Below are 23,928 nucleotides of genomic sequence, written 5' to 3'. Positions count from 1 at the left end.
AGTGATTCTTTTGTATTTATGACATTAGACAAAATTTGATGAGTAGTTTGGGAATATCTACTACCAAAATTTAAACACTGACTATTCCTACCGATGTCCTCTAGCATTTGTCACCATTGTATTATTTACATGTGCATTTAGAGTGGTTTTCAGAAGCATGAGAATTTCTTCTACTTTTTTGTCACTAATAGGTAGCCCTATCCAGACTTCCTACAGAAAAATCTACATGTGAGGTACAAGGAAAAGCTTTCACTCTGCCCCTTGGACACAAACCTTTCAAAGATTCTAACTGGACTGAAAGTTTCAATCATTTCTTCTAGTTCTACAACTCTCATGGGAGTGAGAGAGTGAAAGTGAAAGGCCTGAAAAATCTATCTGTGAATAAGAGGTTATTTTCTCAAGCATATTTATGATTAGTAAAACATAAACCTTTTAAAACATGTGACTGAATTCCTAGAAAGTTTTCATTACCTATTTTCTCAATCAGCAGGCATTAGAAATAAAACTCCTGTGTGGTCAGATAATCAGAGAAAGTTGTGGTAGGTAAAAATGGAAGTCATGTGGACCGAGAAAATTTAGAAAACATTGAATTAAATAAAGTTAGGGTAACTTTAGCAGAAGAGTGGGGGAAAGGAAGAGAGTTTGGGAGAATGTATATATAAGTATATGAGACTAGCATAATGAAATGCACTAAAACAATTTAAAAGGGAAGAATGAAAGGAAGCTAATGAAGAGTAATACTAGAGGTGGTGAATTTGATCAAAGTACTTATATGGAAATATTACAATGAAACAATAATAAAAAGAAATCTAATTACCAGTTAGAGAAGATGTTGTTAGCTTAGAGTTCTAAGTAAAATAAACAATTCCCTTTTGGAAGACAACAGTGACCCTGGTCACAGGATATAATTTCTTCACTTGGCAAAGCACCTACACATTAGCAGTCATTAACACAGTTGCTTAGTTCAGAGCATGACATTGAACAATTTCATCCCATAAACAAAGTAAGGAAAAGAAAGGGCCTCAAGTAAGTCTAATGGAATACAGACGTCAGCTTTTGTGGTGCTTTACGTGTATAGATAAATTTTTGTCTTTTTGATAGGCTAATTTCAATACATGGATTGTTTGGTTGGTGCCACTCCAAGGTACCAAACCCAATGCTCATCCCCATTAATGCTGGAAAATATTTAAAAGGAAATCAGACAGTGCTGAGCACCAGGGAAGAAGAATTCAATATATGTGTTCAAAACATTGTGTACCCTACAACTTTAGTAGACTATAATATAGAGAAAATGATTTAACTTCCTTTCCTTTTGAAGTTATTCCTTCTTTCTGTTATTTTTCACCTAAACACCTTCCCCTCCTATGCTTACTTGTGAACTTTCTCCGTCTCATCAACCCAGAGGCCCATTTTCTATCCAAAGCCATTCAATCAACTTGAATTGTCTGTGCTTTTCTAGAGGGGTTCCTCTCCAAAGTTACCACAATGTCTCAGTGTTCTTGGAGTTTTGCCTTAGATTCTGAAACTTCAAGGCACTCCATAGGCTACAGTTTTGACTTGAAATCACACTGACCTTTTCCTTTCAACCTAGTCCCCTCCCCATTCCTAGTGAACATTGCCATAGAGCTCTCCCAAGCCTTGCTCCAGGCATCCCCCTGACTGCATCTTGGGGTTAATATATGGTCCTTTCTAATCCACTTTAGGTGATTATCCTTTTGTTTCAGATCCAGGATAGTAATCATACTCAGACTGGGTCTTCACTACCCGACACACAAGGGTACATTTGAGGAAACAATTGGCTAGTCCTTGCAGAAAGGAGTTTTCGGTTGCCTGACAACTGGCTGATTGCCTCAATTCTTTTCTCTGTCTGACTTGACCTCAGAGCCATAAGTGGCTACTTTCCCCAGCACTAACACGGCAAGTGTACAATGATGACTTCAGCTGCTTGACAAGAGGCCATATCCCACGAGATACTCCAGATCGCTGATTTTCTTAAAATTGTAGAGCAAAAGGCTTTCTAAGGACTGGGCTGAAAAATATGCCTTTCTCCAACCTCTGTCTGACTGCCACCTAGTGGCATATGTGGGTGGGGGTGGAAGTGCTCCCACAAGGCACAATCAGTAACGGGGTGCATGTTGACTTGTTTAAAAGCCATGTTAAAACCAACTAGAAGTTGGTCCAACTTAATTAGCAAGTACTTGATAGTCTCAATAGTATTAGTGATCAAATATTTCCCACTATAATGCAACACTGCCTCCACCCTGCACCATATTGTTTTCCGGTCCCTTCTGGAGTGCCACATTTAAGCTTGACTTTTCAGATAATAGTTTCAATTTAGAACCATTCCCCTTTGTGTAGTTTGCGTCTTAAATATCCCTGCAAAGCTTCTATGTCCAAGTCTGTGTCTCAATACAGCTGTGTTCATGGTTAGTTAGGCCTTTGGGAGGTGATTGAAGTGTTGGCTTCATCAATGAATTAATTCATTGATGAAGGTAAAGCCTAATGAGTTTGTGGAGAAGGCCTTTGCTATAAAAATAATGAGTTATATCTCTGTTTCTGACTAGTATGTAGTGAGAATATTTCCTTGGCCACATTCATCCACCATGTCTGCCCTGCCTCAATACAGGCATAAAAGCAACTGGGCTAAGTAACCACAGACCTAAATCTCTGAAATCAGGAGCCAGGAGAAACCTTTTATCCTTTAAGTTTATTTCTCTCAGGTATTTTGTGATGGTGTGGGAAAGCCAACTAATAACCTATCCATGAAAATATCCTTGTCATGTGTTCCAACTTCCTAGGACTCTGTTCTTTATTTTCCTTACAGGAACATCTTTATAGGGATGGTTTATAGTAAGTAATCAGGTTTCCTCTACTAGGGGGGGGGCACTTGCATTGTAACAGGAGTCACCTGAAGAATCAATACTTTAGTGTGAGAGAGTTTTATTTTCCAACTCTTTTAATGCAGCGAGGCTCTGTTCAAGTAAAGTATGATAAAGTATCTCCAATTCTTAACTCTAAGTTTCATCTATTTTCATTTCCTCTGAAAAATCTTACTTGGATAAGTCCCCATGACCTACTCTGAACCATGGACTTACCTAGCATATTTTAATTGCGCTTTTGGTGTGTGTTTTCCCTGATAGACTGTCACCCATGTGTAAGTAGATACTGCATCTATGTTATTCACCATTAGAATTCCAGAGCCCAAACTAGTGCCAGCCCACTGGTGGTGATCCAGAGAGACGAAGAATGAATTGAAGCTCTCCCATCACTACAACCTGAAAGTAAAGGAACATCGGAAATAGCCATTACCCATGCTGTTTTGCAGGCTATTATTGAAATTACACTTAACAACAATCCTAACTTAGTTTTTAGGGGAAAATTCGGTTAAGCAGGTTTTCCTACCTTGCAGTTGTGGGATTCCATTTTGAAACTAAATGCAGTGGTCACACTCCTGGGGCATCTGGCTCTCACTAGGCTTTTTCCACTTATAGCTGGCTTGCTACTACTTGAGCCATGCCCCCATTCCTGTGTTTTGAGGGATTTATTGGAGATAAGAGTCTCTAGGACTTTTTTGCCTTTTCTGGCTTCAAATCATAATTGCCAGATCTCAATCTACTAAGTAGCTAGGATTACAGGTGTGAGTTATCAGTGCCCCGCCCAGGTTCTGGTCCTTATTAAGTCCTGAATGAAGTCCTGTGGGAACAGTCCTTTTCTTTTTCTACAGCAGGACCCTCAAAAGGCTTCTCTGTGGGGACTTCCCAGGTTGATACTTCCTTCAAAGCCATGCTCAAGTTCCATTTTCTGCCTGAAGTGAACCCATACTGAAATTGCTTTCCTCTTTTTCTGAGCTTCTAGAGTTTGAAAGCATTTGATCCACTTAATTTTTTGAAAACAGAATTCATTGTGCTCTTGCAGTCTTGCCAGTCACTGTCATAAGGACTTCATATAATTCCATTTAATCCTTAAAAAAACATCAGGAGATAAGGAAATGTAGAAATCATGAAGAAACATTAATTGTTCACATATATCAACTCTGTCTTCTCTTTTCCTGATTGGAATGGATTTCTCACCAGCTTGGCCCCAACTTTGTATTTTCTCATCAATTTCAATGAGCCCTTGGACAGAAGGGAAGACCTTGACTGCAGGACTGAAAGTGGCTAAAGTCTCTTTGCAGTGTTTCCTTTACCTTTTCTAGCTCCTGATGCAGGGACAACATGGACGAAATCTCAAGCTTTAGAATTCCTTAACCACTGATCCCTCCTAGTGCTAGCACAGGGACATACCCAGGCAAGTACTAAGGGACTAATGAACAGACCATAGGTCTCAGAGCTCATGGAGACCAGCTTCTCATCTTTTTTAACCAGCATTTCTGTTGCTATAGCAGCTGCTACTTCCCGCTATAAACAAACCTCCAACCTGGGCATTTTAGAGAAGTAGCAGGCTTACAATTAAAAAGAGAAGCCACAATAAATAAGTAATTATTCAAAAAAATAAAAAAAGTAGGGCTGGGAATATGGCCTAGTGGCAAGAGTGCTTGCCTCACATACATGAAGCCCTGGGTTCAATTCCCTAGCACCACATATACAGAAAACGGCCAGAAGTGGCGCTGTGGCTCAAGTGGCAGAGTGCTAGCCTTGAGCAAAAAGAAGCCAGGGACAGTGCTCAGGCCCTGAGTCCAAGCCCCAGGACTGGCCAAAAAAAAAAAAAAAAAAAGAAGAAGAAGAAGAAAAGAAAAAAAATAAAAAGTAAATAAAAAGAGAAGCCAGGAACATAGGAGTGACATTAGTGCTCTTTACAAGATGGAGGTGGCACTGCAGATACTCAGGATTGACTCATAAGGCCAGCTAGGTGCTGCATATTTCTCCCATCCTCCCAAATCTCACCCCCCTGTACATATTTTTCTATTGCCTCCACTGTTCAAAGGATTTCATTTCATTCAGCCCTCTGTAATTTTGTAGTTATAGAATTTGTTTGGAGGGCTTTACAAGAGAACAGTATCTAGCAGTTAAAGCAGCTATCATTCAGTTCACTAAAATTGCTTCCTTCTTCATGCCAGACAGCTCTCCTGAAGATTCACAGTTTGGTTGTTGAGCCAGATGGTTAATACTGGTGGGGCCTCAGGCTACTAATGAGAAGCATTGCATGTTTTCCCCATCATGTATCAAATGATTTTGAAGACCTTATATGACCTGAGAGCTTGATGTCCCCACTGTGCAGTAGATTTGTTTATAGTAGCATCACCAAAAAAAGAATAATGAGTGAGGGAAGGGGTGACATTGTCTAAAAAGAAATACACTGATTACCTGACTTACAGACCTGTAACCCTTCTGTACATCACCTTTATAATAACAAGTAAAAAAATTAAAGAAGCAAAAAAGACTAATGTCCCACACTCTCACATTACAATAGGTATAATGCCAAAGAGTGGTAAGAGTTTTCTATTTCCAAGATAATCTTATGGGATGAGAGTCACATACATAGTTCACCATTGGCTAAAACTTTGTGGCAACATGTAGTACCCTACTACAGTTGGAGGACTTAGTACACAATGGGAAGGGCTATAAAACTAGGAGAGGATCAAACAAGACTCCATCAGGAGGCTAATGTTAGTGCTGGACCTGAAATTTTTTCAGTCAAACAAGAGGGAAGAACATTCTGGTGTTGGAAAAAAGCAGTCAGAGGCACAAAGTTACACATGTGTTTGAAATATTTGGAGAGAATTGTATGATTTCGCTGGAGCCTTGGATTCAAGAGGACATCTCCCTTACTTGGAGCTTTCAAATGTATCTGGGAATTTCAACTATGATTGCTGGAGTGGGGGCCTTGAAGCCAATTTCAATGAGGGTTTGAAAGGGGAAATCAAAGCAGTACATGCACCCTAAAGGGAAAGGAACTTGGAGGACAATCTTTATCTGTGTCTTGGAGCCTAATATTCTGCACATTAAAAGTTGAGGCTTCAGAAAAGGGCTTAAAGAGCTCAGAGGACTCGTTCTTAGGGAATCCTCTGTGATATGCTGGGATACAAGAAAATTTTCTTTTGGTGCACATACAATACATTCAATAAGCTTGGGTGCTGCCCCTGAGCTATTTTGCTCTAGCACTCTACCCCTTGAGTCATAGCTCCACTTTTGGCTTTTTTGGTAGTTAATTGGAGATAACAGACTTTCCTTCCTTGGCTGACTTTGAACTGTGATACTCAGATCTCAGCTTTTTGGGTAGTAGAACTACAGACATGAGCCACTGGTGCCTGGTTAAGGTGACTGTTTTAATTTAAGGTGACAAAATAACAACCCAGGTCAAGAGGAAAGACAACATTCTCTTCATTTGTGCACAGAACACAGTGTTTCTGGAGAACACAGAGGATTGATTCCAAGATCTATTACTATGGTAACACTTATAGACCAGCACAATGAGCCCCACCAGCAATAGAACAGCTGGTAGCAGTAGTGACTGTCAAGAGACACCAAATACTGGAGGTGGAGGCAGTGGATGGACATGAGCTGGTCCCTTCACGATATCTCTTTGCATTCTGCAGGAGCTTCTCTAGTAAGTTGTCTTAAACTGCTATCTCTACTTCTTCATCCCCCTCTCTCCCTCTCTCTCCCTCCTTCCCTCCCTCCCTCCCTCTCTCCCTCCTTCCCTCTCCCTCACCCTCCTTCCCTCTCCCTCTCCCTCCCTCCCTTCCTCCCCCCCATCTCTTTTTACAATCCACTAGTGACTCTGGTCACACATGCAACATTACTATTCTTCCATGTTGCCAACTCTAATGCATGCTTTTCTGTCTTTACATTATTTGCATCTCAGCAACAGACCACTTGACACATTTGATTTCTCTCTTGAAGCCCTCTCATATTTTTACTTCTGTAATAGCACACATTTAGCTGTATATTGAAGGTTTGATTTCTGCGGGTCAACATGCATGACAAAACTCATTCTATATAAAATACCGTTCTCTGTACAAACTATTGCTTAAAAGTTTGTAAACAGAAGGTCAAAAGGGTCATCCTGTTGTAAACCATTAGTGCTCTAAAAGATTAGAAACCAATGATGAAATTTCAGTGCCTAGCTATATTCACAGTCATTAATTGATGCCCACTATGTAGGGGCACTATTGTAATGACTTTATAGGCATTGACAAAATTAAACTTTCCTGAAAGATTGCAGGCAAAGGCAATAGTACCGTTATACCCTTTTTATAGTTGGGGAAATAGACAAACATAGTTTTTAGGGTAAGAGCTGGCTTGAAAATCTAGGGAGTATAGAGTATAGTGTGAGAGGTCCTACTCATCCGCCAGTTCAAGGTCATTCAATCTCTCATATATAACTTCCTGCAGACAGATGAATTTTCAAAATTACAATTTTATTAATTTAGAGATCCAGAAACACAGTGACTACATAAATAAGTACCATTGATTGGTACAAGTCCAATAAGAACAGTGAAAGTGTAATACTGTTATGTTACTTTTACTTGTTTACATGAGCTAAGAAGAAAGCGGCTATAACTGCAAAATGGTGCCATGGTCTTGTTGTCCCAAGTGTGTTTATGATACAAATAAATACACAAGAAGAACCATATCCATTCTTCTCTATTAACTACAGGTGGCTTAGCCTCTTTTTGCTATGTCCTACTCCTGACACAACACCGAATACTGGAGGGTTTCCATATTGACTTTACTCAGTTCCCTGGTTCCTGCTTCCAAAGTGCTTTGGAAAGGCATGTCCCAGCACCTAGAGACAGAAGACTAGGGAAGTTCTCTGGGTGTTCCCTTAAGGCTGAGCTTTCAGAGAACACCTGGGTGGGAAGGCTTTGTGGTGAATCATCCAAAAGGGGAATCACCATTTTGCTTCAGAGATCTGGTTATTGGTCTCCACATTATGGCAATACTAATGGCTTTGAAAGGGTGGCCATTTACTCTTCTCCCCCATGATAATGCTCTATACCTTGCAGCCCAGGGTGTCCAATCTTCCTTTCCTGAGGAGAATGTGTGTGATGAGCTAGTGAGAGGCTTGTCCTGGTAACAAGGCCTCTATGTCTCTTTCATGGAAACTGATTATTTTATGCCAGGTGACTGTATTGTCTAGATTTCTTACATTTCTCCCTATCCATTTCAAATACACTACAGAAAAACATGCTATCATATTGGTTTTATAGTGGGAAATATGGTATTTCTGAATTCTTAATTCATCTTAGTATTCACTAGAGTTCATCATAAGTGATGAATCCAGAACATAGGCTTAAGTACTTTTGCTCTAAAGTATTTATTGTTTGAGGGAGGGGGAGACACTGTTCAAAAAGAAATGTACTCCTTTCCTGACTTATGTGACTGTGACCCCTCTGTATATCACCTTGACAATCAAAATTAAATTTAAAAAAGGATTTATTTTTGCACAAAATCATTTTTAAAGTCGGGCCTTAGAGTGGATAACTTATGCTGTGGTGCTTGGGCTACAAACAGACATTATAGAAACAGCCTTCTCTAGTATCTCCAATTCAAATCCATGCAGAAAATGCAAGGTTGGAAGTAAGGTTTAGAGAAAAATCTTTATCAGAATTCTCTGCTTCCTAAATGAACAATAACTCTCTTAGCTCTTCAGTTACATCAAGATTAAGTTTCTTTGCAAAGCAAAAATATCCCCCAAAGGCAAACAAAAAAATTCTTATAATTGGAAGAGAAAAACTGACCTTTAAATGAGCTTCAATGTAAATTTTCTGACTAGACAAATATATCCTCAAGGAAATTAATGAGTATCCATCTACTAATTGGTAAGTTTTTGCTGGGGTAACAAAAACAGCTTGCTTGACTTTTATCCTTTCCTGTCTTCAACTTACTTTGTTTTACATAGATTCAATTTCTGAGTACTGTACTCATTTCTAACATCTTTATAAAGTATCTCAAGATGTGAGAGAAGGGATGATTAGGGAAAGTTATTTATCATTTCAAACTTAATAAGGTCACAAAATGAGGTGCCTATCCTTCACTCTGCCACTACATTTAATGACTACAACATCCACTTCAAAGGCTTAAAGGAAAGCCTCTGCTTTTAATTCTTTACTTTTCTGGCCACCAACAACCTCCTAGGTAATTGGGAGCGACAGAATGGCAAAATGGAGGCTATAGGTTCATGTGCACATGTGTGTAGGTATGATGTCTGTGTCTGGGGATGGGAACTTAATGTTTTCTGCAGTGCTGGGTATGGAGCCCAGAGCCTCAAGCATGCTATGCTGCCACTCTACTACTGAGCAGTATCTGCAGTCCCAGAGTCAGTTTTCTTTTCTTGTTTACAGAACAAAAGACACACTAACATTCCGAGTCAATTAATTGCTCTGTACTCCAAACTCTTGCTAAGTAATTCTTTTCTCTTTCATTGAGTCACTGTCTAGATACAAACATGGGGGTTTTGTTAACTCTTTAACCTGCAAACAAATGTGATTTTCTAGTAAACTAGAGGTGGTATTCCATCCCTCCTCCTCCCACAAATCATTCATAAGTCTTCTAGTCTCTTTAGAGGAGATGTCTAAGGGCTGACACACCACTGCACATAGGGGAGCAAATTACACTGTGCATGGCGTGAATAATTGACTGCATTTGTGTTTGGGATTTTAGGGCACTGTTGACTTAAGCAAAATAAGCTGGCAGACCGGCTGCAGCTTGAGCTTTCTTGCTTAACACGGTCCAATCCTGTCAGTCTTGCTTAGCAATGGCCCTTTTCAGACCTCTCCAGGTATAAAACTTTGACCAAATCTTCCAGCTCTGTTCTGCACACTCGACTTGAACACATCTGGCTGATCTGAGATTCTCCTTCAGTGAAAATCTTCCATTGGCCTACAAGGCAAAAACAAAATGGCCAAGAGAGAAAATTAGGAAAACAATCAATGTACCTCATACTTGCCCACTTATCTATTAGACCCACCATGGGCTTAGAAATACAAATGTCAGGTGATTTCAGTGAAATAGCCTCTGCAACACTTTGCTGGGAGCAGAGATGAAAGATAAGCATGGAGTTTTCACTTCAACACTTGACATTGGTAAGAATTCCAAGAATAACACATGACTTCTTAAGAGTCAAGCCTAAGCATTCTTTTTTGTTATTTAGGTGGCTCACTTGGCATCAGATCAATAAAAGCACTGGCTATGATTACTTAATATATTACTGGAGCACTGTCTGATCTCATAGGGCCACCCTATGATGGTGTGGGTTACCACATTGGGCCATCCAGGTTATCCCCATTGGATCTCTCCTTTCTCACTTTCTCTGGCTGCGGAGTGTAAAGTACATACTACCTACTTCCATTGTACATCTCAAATCTTAATTTCTGTGTGTATAGAGTATGTCTACATCTGTCACGTCTGCTGAAGCCTAGCATGGTGACTTGTTCATGAATTACAACATATATTTGAAGCTAATAGCAATTTCATTAGTTACATCATTGATCCTGTAGTCTTAGAGTCTATCTTCTCTAATCCCACACCTTGTAATTTTCATAGTGTACATTTTATTTTCTATTAGTTCTGCAAAAGACAAATAATTGACCTCATCAAGTCTATTTTAGGGGTCTCTTCATTAATTGTTCCCAAAGGCCCCCAGGCATCATAATCTGAACAATACTCCAGGTGAAAGTCTTTTGTTTTTTCCAATACCTGCTTGTTCTTCCGTTTCCCATCGATAAATTGTGTTCTTACTCATCCAATCATTCCAGACTCATTTCTCTCAACACCCATCTTTCTGATTTAACCAGGGAAATGTCTCACACAGTAACTCTTTCTTAGTTTCTCAGTATAGCATAGCAACATCCTAGTTCAGACTATTGCTAAAAGCTGACCATACACTATCCCTCCACACAGTAAGCACCTCCCCCTAAAACCTGAATGCACCATTCACCTGCTTAAAATTTTCTACTGTGGTTTTCTGGCTGGGTGATCAAATTCAGTTTCTTAGCCTAGCAAACTAGACTTTTCTTAAGCTGGCTGCATCAAAATAGTTACTGAATGAATCTATTCAAAAGCCCAGAGATGCCAGGCCTTTCATCCTAGTAACTCAGGAGGCTAAGATCGGAGGATCATGGTTTAAAGCCAGCCCAGGCAAGAAAGTCCATGAGATTCCAATTAACCACCAAAAGCTGGAAGTGAAACTGTGGCTCAAGTGGCAGAGCACTAGCCTTGAACAAGAAAACTCAGGGATAATGGGCACCCACCCCCTGAGTTTAAGTCCCAGGGCCAGCACACACAGAAAAAATAGAGCCCAGAGACAACTTTCTAGAGCACCCTTGTGTTATCAGGATGTTGTTTGTAATTTTTAAGCAACTCCCAGTATTACCTAAACGATGTGAATTTTTCACTGGCTTCTTCTGTGCCTTCTGATTATTTCTTACCCACTCTTCTCATCTTTCAGTGCACCTATGTGGGCTTTGTGATCCTTCCTCACCCCCATCAAACATTTCGTGTTTGCTCCTGTCGGAGTCTTCTCTTAGGCTGCACCCTCTTCCTGGACTGAGTTTTTGACCTGGTGCCCAGTCACACCCTTCTCTTTCAAAACGCACCTCCTCCCCGAAGCCTTCCCCGACTAAGCCCACCTGGCTCTTATCTCATTGTTCTTTGCAGATTCCCCTGAGCACTTTAGGTATTTAAGTCCCCCAAACTATACTAATTCACACTGAAGGCATTTTCATGTCCTGTCTCGCCCATTAGAATTCCCTGCGGATAGAAATTTTGTGCCTGTTGTCTCATTAAAAGTATTTCCCCACCCCTACCATTACTGCCATCCCAGTGTCTCACAGTATCTAGTCCCTAGGCTCCATCTAGCGTAGAAAGTGGGAGAGTTGCAACTTTGAGTAAAAGTGGGAGTGGTGGGAAGGTAGTTATAAAAGAATCAGCACAGGAGCTGCTATGCTATGTATAACTTTGCTCTCTGAATTGCATCCCCACCACCAGAGCACATGGCCTTTCAGATAGGAAGTCTCTACAACTAAACTTGGAATCCTGTAAAGCTTTTATAAACCCCCTACTCCCTTGTGAATCGGTTTAGCAGTTCCATGAAAGACATTCGGAAATCCTTGACTAGAGACAGCTAATGCTTGGACGACATCCGGGTTTGTATTCATCAGGCCCAAGCTTTTCAGTTCACATTCAGCCACCCTATTTACTGCTAAGTCCCCTAGAAGAGAGTAGTATATCCTCTCATGTGATGTTTATATTGAGTATTGCTAATGTACAATGACTTTAGTTGTGCTTATAATATATTGAAAAACTAGAGGTAGTTTTCCAGGGAGCAATAAAAAGAGGTACCACTTACTCAGGGTTGTCCTGGTCACCAACTTGAAGTGATGAAGCTCCTCAAACATCCTCTTGGAAATCTTCTCAATGTGGAAGTGCTGGAGGATGCCTGGGGCCAAGCAGAAAGTGGGGCAGGAGATCAGGCACTCTCCAACTCTTTCTGGAACCACTCCTTTTACTGCCTGGGCTGGACGTATCATGTCATTACCAGGGCTTCTAAGTATTGAGCTGGGCTGTGTAATGTGCTTAACCAGGAACTCCAGGGTTTTAATTGACTCCATTTGTTTCCTTTGCTCCTTGACCTCCCATTAGTGTCTCCATGGAATTGAAATAAGGGAGCTAGTACTGTGGACCACAGGACTCTCTCATAGGGAAATCCATGTAGCATCAAGCACGAGTGCTTGTAGGAGTCTCTGTAGCCACAGGCCGTATTAGGAATCCTGCCTTTGCCCCAAATCTGCATAGACTACATCCCTGCCAAACCACTGGGCTGCCTCTTGGCTAAACAAGAAAGCTAATAGTAGGACCAGAGGCACATGATTTGGGTAAATCATGAACTCACTCATATTTTTTCCTTTGGGAAATATTCACAGGTCCTTTAGAATTCTCTAATTGAAAAGAATGAGAGAGTTAAAATAGAATGGTCTGCAAAGTTTCAAACTTGCCTGTGTAGTTTTAATTAGAATAAAGGGTAAACAGGTGAAAATTATCCAGTACTTAGGGAACAATATGTTATCAGCCCTCTTAAAGAATCTTCTTGAGGTCTACTGTGGAAGAAGAAGATGCAGCCCCACTGTGCATAGACCTTGATGACCCTGCAATGTTTAGAAGGAGGCTATTTAGATCCTCCAGTAGCAAGTCACCTCTGGGGTGAGAGATGAGGGGTGAGGAAAAATGGATGCATCACTTGGGAAGCATCAGACCCCTGTTTAGTCATAGGGCCACTCAGAGATGACCTGCAAGGTTAAAGGTGGAAAACAAACATGGCAAGGTAGAAAGTCAAAACAATCATGGGTAAAAAACCATATGTACATTCTAGAATTTTTTGAGAGGTGGGGAGGAAGATATTCTTTAGAGAAAGGGGGGGTATTGGGGAAGGGAGAGAACAAGGTCCTAGAAATTCTGCAGCAGTATTTATGAAAGTGTAATCTAAGCACCACCTGAAGCAGTATCAGCAGGCTATGACTTAAACATGTAATATTTATATCCTACTCAATGCCTTTTGAATTCATATCTCTGGCTTAGGTCCAGGTAGGTGCTTTTAAAGGCTGAAGTACATGGAAGATTGAGCATCTTGAGCCTCTGTGGGAGCCACTAGAAAAATGTGTGTTATGTCAAAGTAAAATCTCACCTTTACATTTGGATTCCTAGAAAACTTGACTAGACTAATTAACATTAGTCTTGTACATACAGGGATGTGTGAAAATATATGGGATCACAGTGAACATTATCGCACAGGTTATGATATTCACTGTGAGTAGTTATAAAAAGTGTTGTGCATCACAACTAGGATTGTTTGTCCAATAAAACTATTATCTTCTTGAATACAGGGATGAAGTTTTCAGTTTCTTATATCCCAGAGTATGTAGCATGATTCTAGTTCTTAGCTTCATATCAAATAAATGGAGTTTACCTGGTTTTTGAGCTTTACATTAGAAATATAGGAAAAATAGACTACCATTCTGTAGTTTGCAACCTTGGTTGAACCTGTGAAGCTTTACGAAAATACAGATGGCCCGGCTCTGTTCAGACCATTTAACCAGACTAGGTGTAAGGCCCATGCATTTGGCATTAAACATCAAACAAGCAGAAGTCCCAAAATGAAACCAAACAAAAAAATCACCCAAATTATTGTGATATACCCCAGAGTTAAGAACACCTCTTTTACTTTTTGGTGGTGTGAAAAGACAGTTTCTAGAACCCCAAAGGTTAATACGTAATTGAGACGTGTTTAATCAAACATGGTCTTGTTTAATTTGCACGGTCAGCATAACAACTGTGTTAGACATGCCAGTTTCTTAGCAAAAAGGAGTTTTGACCCAAACACAGGAACATGTTAAAACCAAATTAAGATGAGTCTTCTCATCCTTTTTTTGTCTCCCTTACAAAGACAACATGTAATGTCTTGCTCACCCTTTCGAATGGTCCAAACATGGACCTCTACCTGAGGTGGTCTTTCCGTCTCCAGTGCTATTTTTCTGGTTGTTTCCCCATCCTCCATAAAAACAGACTCATACACAGGCATTGTTTCTTCTCCACAAAAGTAGCCTTTGCTGTCAAAGTTTTGGCTTGGAAGTTCTTCTGAAGTTAGGAAGCAAGTAGAGTTTGGACATGATTTTCAAAAACTAGAAATGAACTTCTGTAATTATCTCATTGTTTATAACACCTTCCACTTATCACAAGTGGATAACCAACAAGAACGTTCTTACAGAAATAAAGGTACCATTTTTTTGGTAGTACTGGTGTTTGAATTCATGCTGGTTAGGCAAACATTGTACAACTTTGGGCTTTACCATCAGCCACATTTTTTTGTTTCAGTTAATTTTCTGAGCTTTTTTTTTTGGGTCCATCCTTAGACTATTATCCCTAGCATAGCTGGGATTGCAGGCTTGCCCACCACACCCTGCTCATTTATTGAGATGCACTATTACTAACTTTCCCCCCAGGGTTATCCTCAATTTGCTATCCTCCCAATGTCTGCCTACTAAATGGCACAGGTTACAGCACGTGCCACCATAATCAGCCCCAGTGATCCTATCCTTATTTTATTAGCTCAGCCCAGGTTGCCTCTGCACAGCCACCAAATGACAAATAGATGCATAACCCTGCATTGAAGTTCACACAATGAGAGAACCTACAGATGTGCAGACTGCAATTAAACTAGATCTCCCTACTACAGCTGCTGAGAAGTAGCCATTCATGAGGAGGAAGAATGAAGGCAGATTCAAACTCCTGTGCTTAAGGGAACACAGGATTTTCCATACTCTGTCAGATTCATGCTCACTCCAGCCCAGTTGTTGCCAAGAGAGGCCCAGGGAATGGGTTGAAAGAGGGCCTTGGTTAACTTTTCTGACATCATTTAGGCATACTTAGAAAACATTCATGACACTCATTTATGTGCATATACTTGCCCAATGGATCTATCCAAATTGCCTTGACATTTCTGAATGCTCTTTGATTTGTTTGTAAGGGGAATGATAATACCGGATCAACACCAGTGCCAAAACCTAGATGTCAGATTAGTCATATGTATGCTATGCCAAGTAAATGGTTGGGAGTCACAAAAAATTGGTTAAATCCCTCAACTAGGGATCATTTAATGTGTAAACTAAACTGTTGGATTTCAGCTCCCTGGCTTAGTAAAAGTACCAGTGTCTTAGTACTTCATTCTACTCCACCCTTCCCTTTCCTCAGCCCCCAACCAAAAACGTTTCTCTGGCATGACTAGATACGATAAGGTACGATAAGTTTCTTTTTGCTAGCTTTGCAATCAGCGCCCTCTTCAGCTGTGTATTTAAAATGTGTATTGAGTCAAGAACAACAGACTGAAAACTTAGACACCCTGAACACTTTGAGTATGTGCAGAAACCATCTGTGAGAATATCTCCGTGGTTGAGGATGAAACTGCTGGAGTGCTGAGTGTTTTGGATCTGTGACTCTAATTGGGGAGACTCACTGTCAGCCAATCACACACAGTTGGACAAGAAGTTATAATCAAATTGCTATTGTATGTCTCTTGCTGACTTGATTAGTTCCCCCCCTCCCAACATTTGGCACTGGAAGAACAAAAACATCATGTTCTCCTGACAATTCCAGGTTGTATTACTCAATTTGTGGATTATTCTTGAATCAAGCTTCCTTTCTCCTTTTGTCTTTTTTTAAAAGCTGTTTAATTACTTGGCAGGACAGTTCTTGGTGATGTTAGGCAATTAAGGGATGTGTGCTAACACTGTTCAAATGATGGGGACCAGGTCACTGAGTGTACAAGGCCTTCTCCATATTTACTTGTCACCTCCAGAATGGGAGCTGAGCTCAATTATTAAATTTTAGTCACTGCCTCAATGCTGGCTATGGTTCTAACTGACATGAAACTCAAACGGCACAGGAGTAATATGTTGAAAGTCCTCCCAGGATCTTGGAGAGTCCTCATGAACTACCACCTCTCCCCTCCCCATGAGCTGAACTTACTAGACTGAAAGATGTGCAAACAACAAAAGCCATTAATGAGTCCGCCATAGTTGGCACTTGAAAAGATGAAACGTGGCCAAGTTTATCTTCAGTAGGACCTACTCAGCAGTGTCTTCCACTTTCTTCACTGTACACTTCAATGTGATTTCTGATCACTCCATGCTCACCTGCTCTCCTTTCTTTCCAGGGCAGCATAGCATGCCAGGCCCCTAGTCATTTCTGACTATTCCCATTCTCATGAGAATGCTCCTGTCCTGATTCTGTTAGAACAAACTGAGAAACCAGCCTTATGGAAGTGATCATGATTGATGAAGATGCATCTTTCTTGCCCAGGAAACTTTTAAGTCTTAACAGGGGCATTTAATGAGAAAACCCAAAGGGAATGTTTAGGAAATTTGAGGTATTTTGGTGGTTTAGGAGGCTTAAGAAGTTAGTTGGGAAACTGATGAAACAGAAGTCTTTCCCGGTCCTGATGTACAGGTAAGGCTAGCCTCTACCTAGCTGGTCACTGGAGGAGCCTGCCATCATTTGTCATTGCAAACATTCTGCCTAAATCCCATCCAGTCATTCTTTTTTTATTCTGAAAAATATATAAGCACTTTTTTTTAACACAAAGAGTGATCAAAGTATGCATAGGTTGATGTATCTTTTTTCATACTTAATACATTGCAAATATTTTTCCAGGCTACCTAATATTGGACTACAATGATTTTAGTGACTGTATAATACTGCGATAGTTTAGCTGCTCCTGTACTTGTGGAATTATAATTGTCTCTAATTTTCCACAAATATAAAGTTTGGTAGCAAAACATTTTTGCTTTCAATATGTCTCTAATTTCTTTCTTAAGGTATTTGAGAGTGAAAATTCTTACTCAAATGTTTTGAGTAACATTACCAATATGAGAGGGAAAAAATTTAAAAGCAAAGCCTGATCTGGGTCTTATTTTTGCAATGTTTTTCCTTTTTATTTGAATTACTTCTATCAATAAAATTATCAGCACACATGAAATGGGATTTGGTCTGAAGGTCTGAGATTCAAATTGGAATATAGGGAGAGGGTAGTTTAAAGAACTATTACTTTTTGTCTAAAGTTATCCTGTATTATTTTTAACTACAGCTCTTAGACCCTTGAGAGAAAATTGTATTGGTAAAATTATAACTGAGTGATGATAAGAGATTTTGGGATCCAGTGAGATCACAGACTTGGATGTTACAAAAGTTCATATTCGGGGGTCCCTAATACCCTTATCTTTAGACTGTGCCTATTGCCTAACTCTAATAAGCAAATTTCCTTGTGAATTTCAATGTCTCTCCCTCTGCTCATTATTAGCTACTTCTTGTCCTTCCCAGACACACTCTGCCCCATTTACTCTGAAAGATAGAGATCATTATATTGTGGAAGATTTTGTTTGGTATTTGAATTAGTGCTTTCCAACTCTAATGTATTGGAATCATCTGAAAATCTTGTTAAAACACAGATTTTAATGCAGTAGGTTGGAGTGGGATCCTAAGAATCAGCATTTGGGCTTACAGCAGTGGTTCCCAAACTTCATCCTCCCTCTTCCTCTCCCCTTTCTTCTTCCTTTCTGATTCCCTGTCCCTCCTCCGCCTGTCTCTTTTGCTAATACCAGGGATTGAACTCAGGACCTGGGTCCTCTCTCTTAGATTTTTTGCTCAAGGTTGGTGCTTGAACACTTGAGCCACAAGTCCATTTCTGCCTTTTCAGTGTTAATTGCAGTTAAGATTCACACAGCTTTTCCTGCCTAAGCTGGCTTTGAACTGTGATTCTGCAATCTCAGCCTCCTGACTAGCTAGGATTATAGATGTGAGTCACTAATGGCTGGCCTCCCAGACTTTACTGCATACTAATACAGTCTGAGGGATGTTTAAAAATTTCAAAGCCCAGGACACACTTCAAATCAACTAAGTCTTAATCTCTAGGGATGGACACAAGGTTTTTTTAGGAACTTAGATGATTCCCACATGTAGACATTTCAGAATCACTGGAGCACATAAAAATGCTCAATAAATATGCACAGACTAGCTATATGTTTGCTCTGTTACACAGGAAAGATTCCTGAAATTGAAGGAATAAATGGTTTAGCTCTCTGCCTACATTTAAAAATGTTTGGCTTTTCATCTATGTTTACATAAATTCAAACAGAAGGTATAAGAAATGACAAATTCATGTACGTGGGAGTAGCCAATTCACTTACTATAGAATATAGGAAATCAGCTGTTTTAACCTTGGAGAACAGTGAAACCTATTGAAATTGGTTTTTTTAAGTTGGTGAAGAGAGAGGAGAGAGTGAGTGATCGAGTGAGATTGATCATGGTACATTGTATTCAATATGGGAATATTGTCGGGAAATCCCCTTGCACATCTAATATATGCTAACAAAGATCTAAAAGTAACAAATTGAGGCTCAAAGAATAAACTTATGAGATCTTTGTCTAGATGTATTAGGATGCATGACTACCCCCATCCCTTATTCTGCCACTGCCAATACTACAGACTACATTTTGATTTAGCTCTTATCTTTAAACCACTATTTAAATAAGGTGCCTTTTTAAAAAAAATCAGTAAACATTTCTTTCTGGAAAAGATGATGGCCGGGAAGTAAGCTAAGTTCTAGGCCTTGTTTTATCAATTAGTTTTATTGCTCTGAACAAGTCACTTAATGCATCACAATTTTCTTCTTTTGAAGATCTATGTAATGTGCTAATGGCTCCTATGCAGGAGGCTGAGATTTGGAGGACTGTGGTTTGAAGTCAGACTACACAGAAAAGTCTGAGAGACTGTTGCCAAAATAAAAAGCCAAAAGTCAAGTAAGTATGAGGTTCTGAATTCAAACCCTCAGTACTAGCAAAAAAAGATAAATATGCTTAATATTGTTAAAAGTAGGAAAGTGAGGTAAGTGAGTGGGATAGAGAGGTACATAATACATAGTTAAAAGGAATTAGTTCTGGTGCACAATGGGGTAACTATAGTAACAACAATTTACAATGTATTTCAAAATAATTATTAAGAGTTTGAAGGTTTCAAACACAGAAAAATTATGCTGGAGGAGACATAAATGATAGTTACCTTGCTTTGATCATTGTACCTTGTATACATTTCCCAAATTATTATACTGTAGCCCATAAACGGATGCAAACATTATGTTTTAAAAATTAAAAAAAGAAAATGGAAAAAGCTACTAAATTTGAGCTTGGAGATTACTTTACCCTTTCCAAAAGAGGCTGATGAGTCCATAGATGCTATGGAATATTTTTAGCATCACACGTGATTTATATTTTGATTAGAACCTAGACCTCTACCAGCATAACTTACCTGTCTCTCTTCCTGTCTAAAAAAGGGTATGGATGTAACTTGTTGTGAGGTGTTAATGAGAAAATGAAAGACATGATTTTTTTCTAATAGTCATATTTATGTAAAGTCTTTACCTTTTAGAAAGGGGTGAGTTCAACTGTGTGGCTATGTGGGAAGTGGTAGATATAGAAAATCCTCAGTATAGCTCTCAAGTTATAAATCATGTACAAATCACTTCATGCATTCATGTAAGAAGTGTTATTTCAATCATAGGTCAGTTATGTTTCTCAAATCCAAATAAAGTTGAAAAGGACTAGGTCAATCAACCAAAGGCAGGGTCTTCAACCAACGCACCTTTTGTCTTTTTACCTGGACACACCTTGCAGCACTTTCCATCTATTTTTTGAGGATACTTGCAGGGGTATCGGCTAGGGCAGTGGATTTTCTTACACTCTTGCTTGGTGACATTGCAAGTACATAGTACACACTCCACAATGCCAAATGCCCGAAGATTTGGGTGCCAGGACTCGCCATGGGAATAGGTCTTTCCGTTGGAAACACAGACTGGAAGACAATATGAGACTGGTGATTAATGGCAACAGAGCTAAGATGGATTTTCTATGCTTAGAATCCAAGCCTTGGATGTTTAATATCCTTTGTTTTGCTTATGCATATAAGATACATATAAAACTGCAATTCTAATCCCAGGGGTGACAGTGTACATTTGTAACCCCAACTCCTTGGAAGATGGAGACAGGTGGATCCAGGATTCAAATTCAATTTGGGCAAAGTAAATGAAACCCTGTCCTTAAAAAAAATAAAAACAGGATGGGGTAAAAATCTCAAGGGGCTGACTGCTTGCCTAGCATGTATGAGGCCCTGGGCTCAATATTAAAACCACCAACAAAATAGAAACCAAGGCTGATGCTGGCGACTCACATTAGCAACACTAACTAGTCAGGAGGTTGAGATCTGAGGATTGTGGTTTGAAGCCAGCCTCAGTAGAAAAGTCAGTGAAACTCTTCCAACAAGCCAGGCGTGGAGGTGTGGCTCAACTAGTTGAGCATCAGGCTTGAGAGAACAAGCTAAGAGACTGTCTGCGGCCCTGAATTCAACCCTCAGTACTGGAAAATAATAACAACAACACTAATGGTAGTAAAAGAAACCCCAGAAAGTAGAGTTCTGTCTGTTCTGAGCACCTGATAAAGAATCTCTCTAGTAGAATTTAGCAATAGCATTGTCTTCAGTGCCATAAAAGTTTATATAGATCCAGGTAGCAGTGGCTTATGCCTGTAATCCTAGCTACTCAAGAGGCTAAGATCTGAGGATTGTAGTTCAAAGCCAGTCCAGGCATGTCTCCAATTAACCACCAGAAAACTGAAAGTGGGGCTGTGACTCAAAGTGATATAGCATTAGCTTTGAGTGAAAAAGCTCAGGGATCCAGGCACTGAGTTCAAGTCCCACAACTGACAAAAATAGTTCAGATAGCCCAAGTAGATCTACTTGTATGCATGAAAATTTCCTAGAGAAACAACTACTGCTTTTTCCAAAGAGCCAATTCCTCCCAGATGCTGAAGCAAATCTGTTTAGAATGTTAACTGTATGGGACTGATCCACCTGCACAGTTCAGCAGGGATCTTAATGCTACTGGCCTCCTTTCTAGTGTGGGCAGAGAGGTACTAAGACAAGGCTGAGAGGCAAGGGACTGGTGTCTCTCTAGTAACTTGTGAAGGGCTTAGCCTTTCATGCTTCTGATCTTCAGACCATTTATATAGTCTCCTACCTTGTCATGGTAGTAGATTATTTTGCTATAGTGAATCATTGATTGCTCCACAGATATCTTTTGGAACTCTGCATTTGTTGATTGGGAAGTTTTTTCTGAGGGGCCTTGAAAGACCAAACATCTGGACTGCAGGCCCATGGCCTATGAAGGAGAAGGGCACCGGGAATGTCTTTCTATAAATCATTCTAAAACTTATCAGGCTCCAATTTGAAGGCACAGAACTAGGTTAAGGGATAAGAAATGTACAGAGCTATGAATGGGGAAGACTATGATCACATTTTCTCCCTTTTTGAGAGTGCTCAAGTCCTGACTAGGTCTGGGTGTGTTTATCATTATTAACATCACCTCATCACACCCAGGGAGAGCTGTCGGCATCCCAGGCATCCCAATCAACAACATCTCTAGGGCAGGATATATCATTTTAGGCAGGGCTTGGGAATGAAGTAGCCCCACTTGGGGCGTTTCTAGGAATAGAATGATTTGGCTGGAAGACAATAGGCTCAAGATGACTCACTGGGCTATTTCTTTCTCATCAAGTCCACTGGGTCATATTAAGAACTATGAATGATATTGGCTGCCTTTTACTGTCCTTTGCAAGAGCTGCTAGAATACTGGACAGGCTTATTAACAGGACAGTCCATGTAAAGATTTCCAAGAACCTACACTGGAGAGGCTCCCAATATTAGTGAGTCATAACAGATATTAACACTATGAGACTCAAAGCTGTGGGCAGGATCACATAAAACAGGTCAAATTTGTTGCTTATTCTTCTCCTCAGACAGTGACACTCCCTTCTAGTCTTTGTGATCAAGAGGGCCCATAGTCAGCTTCAAGAAAATGTGGGCTGGATTCAATATGGTAGAGTTCTAGTGCTCTATCTTTGACTTTAAAAAGAAGCCAAAAGGTGGACCATATAATTGGAAGAAAATCTGAGGAGAAAGGTGACCCATGCTGGGAACATGGAAGGCAGGAATACTCATGTTATGCAGTTAGTTTCTCTTCCCCCCCCCCCACCAGCCTTTGGACTAAGGGAAGCACCCAATCTGGGTGACAGCCCACACTCAATTCTTAATTTCTTAAGATGATTCGGAATCATCCATCTGTGGAGTTAGGAGCTGGGATGGAGACAAGGATTCTTCAGTGAATTATTATAGAAAGGTCAGAAGAGAAGTTCTGCATTCAGATCAGTAGGGAAGATGAATAAGTGGATTCCAGATGGAGCTTTTGTAGGACAAGGAGACACTGAAGGATGAGGTTTTCCCCTGGAAATAAAGAGGCCTTATGGAAATTATGGGATTTAGGGTTTTCAAAGTCCATTTCACCACTGTTTTTAAGGTTTGAAATACTTTTCAGAGTAGATGGGAAATATTGTGGGTAATTTCAAATTGTAAAATGAAATTGACTCTTTAACTAATTCCTCTTTATTTCATAAACTTGTGTCAGAAAGCTTTGGAAGTGGGCTAGGAATATGGCCTAGTGGCAAGAGTACTTGCCTCACATACATGAAGCCCTGGGTTCGATTCCTTAGCACCACATATATAGAAAAGAGCCAGAAGTGGTGCAGTGGCTCAAGTGGCAGAGTGCTTGCCTTGAGCAAACGAAGCCAGGGACAGTGTGCAGGCCCTGAGTCCAAGGCCCAGGACTGGCAAAAAAAAAAATCCTTGGAATTTAAAAATAATAAGTTTCAAATCCAAAAGATCAATAATAAATATTTCTAATGATTTTCATATAACATTTTATTAAGTTATGTTTAGAATACTCTTTTAAGTCTGTAAGTTTCAAAAGCAATTTCATCTTTTTATCTGTAATCTGAAATTTACATCTAACTAGTAACAGATGTGATCAACTAGCTTTGGCTTGACTAGGTTCGTTGAGATTTATAGTAGGAGTTCTTTGTAATGGATTGTTCTCCCCCCCCCCCGTTATTCAAATGTTTGGTTTAATAATTTATTATTTTTAACCCATTTAGAGAACTGCCTTGATTTGTTTTTTCTCTAAAGGAAACAAAACTTGTTTGTGGTTTCATAAAAAAAAAATACAGCTGAAATCTTGTACTGAAGAGCTGATTGACAGAGTGCCTAAAAAGTAAGAAGTAAGAAGTAGTTCATTGTTTCTTTGAATTCTCTCCTCTCACCTCTGCTTCCAGGGTTGAAAGGGTGGAGGCCACAGTTCTGTGGAGGAATAAACTGGACCATAGATATGTGTGAAAAGCTTGCTGCAGGCTGTCAGTTAGCTGAATGGGCTACAGGTCAGTGTTAACCTGATCAGTTGTCCTGGTGCTCCGCCAGGTGTTTCCTGGATTTCTAGCTGAACTTCTCATTGCTAAGGACAATCCCATTTGCTAGACACTGAACCATAATTTTCACATGAGA

At 39.9% G+C, this 23,928-nt stretch overlaps 1 protein-coding gene across 4 annotated transcripts in view; it reads right to left on the bottom strand.

Moving 5' to 3' along the window:
• Positions 1–7,339: 7,339 nt before the first annotated feature.
• The window catches only part of Chrdl1 (chordin like 1), a 115,224-nt gene continuing 98,635 nt past the window's right edge, over positions 7,340–23,928 (bottom strand). For 2 of the 4 annotated variants that reach the window (XM_048336194.1, XM_048336195.1), the window contains exons 9-12: positions 20,143–20,337; positions 14,406–14,573; positions 12,292–12,381; positions 7,340–9,824 (exon numbers count right to left, since the gene is read on the bottom strand). In XM_048336194.1, coding sequence (XP_048192151.1) covers positions 9,694–9,824; positions 12,292–12,381; positions 14,406–14,573; positions 20,143–20,337 — 584 coding nt within the window. In that variant the 3' untranslated portion in view covers positions 7,340–9,693. Of the gene's footprint in view, positions 9,825–12,291; positions 12,382–14,405; positions 14,574–20,127; positions 20,338–23,928 lie in introns of all 4 variants that reach the window. The other 2 variants (XM_048336192.1, XM_048336193.1) reach the window with 1 other exon arrangement.

This window comes from Perognathus longimembris, chromosome 28, assembly GCF_023159225.1.
Source record: "Perognathus longimembris pacificus isolate PPM17 chromosome 28, ASM2315922v1, whole genome shotgun sequence".
NCBI classification, from domain to species: domain Eukaryota; kingdom Metazoa; phylum Chordata; class Mammalia; order Rodentia; family Heteromyidae; genus Perognathus; species Perognathus longimembris.
This window is presented reverse-complemented; position numbering and strand designations above follow the sequence as displayed.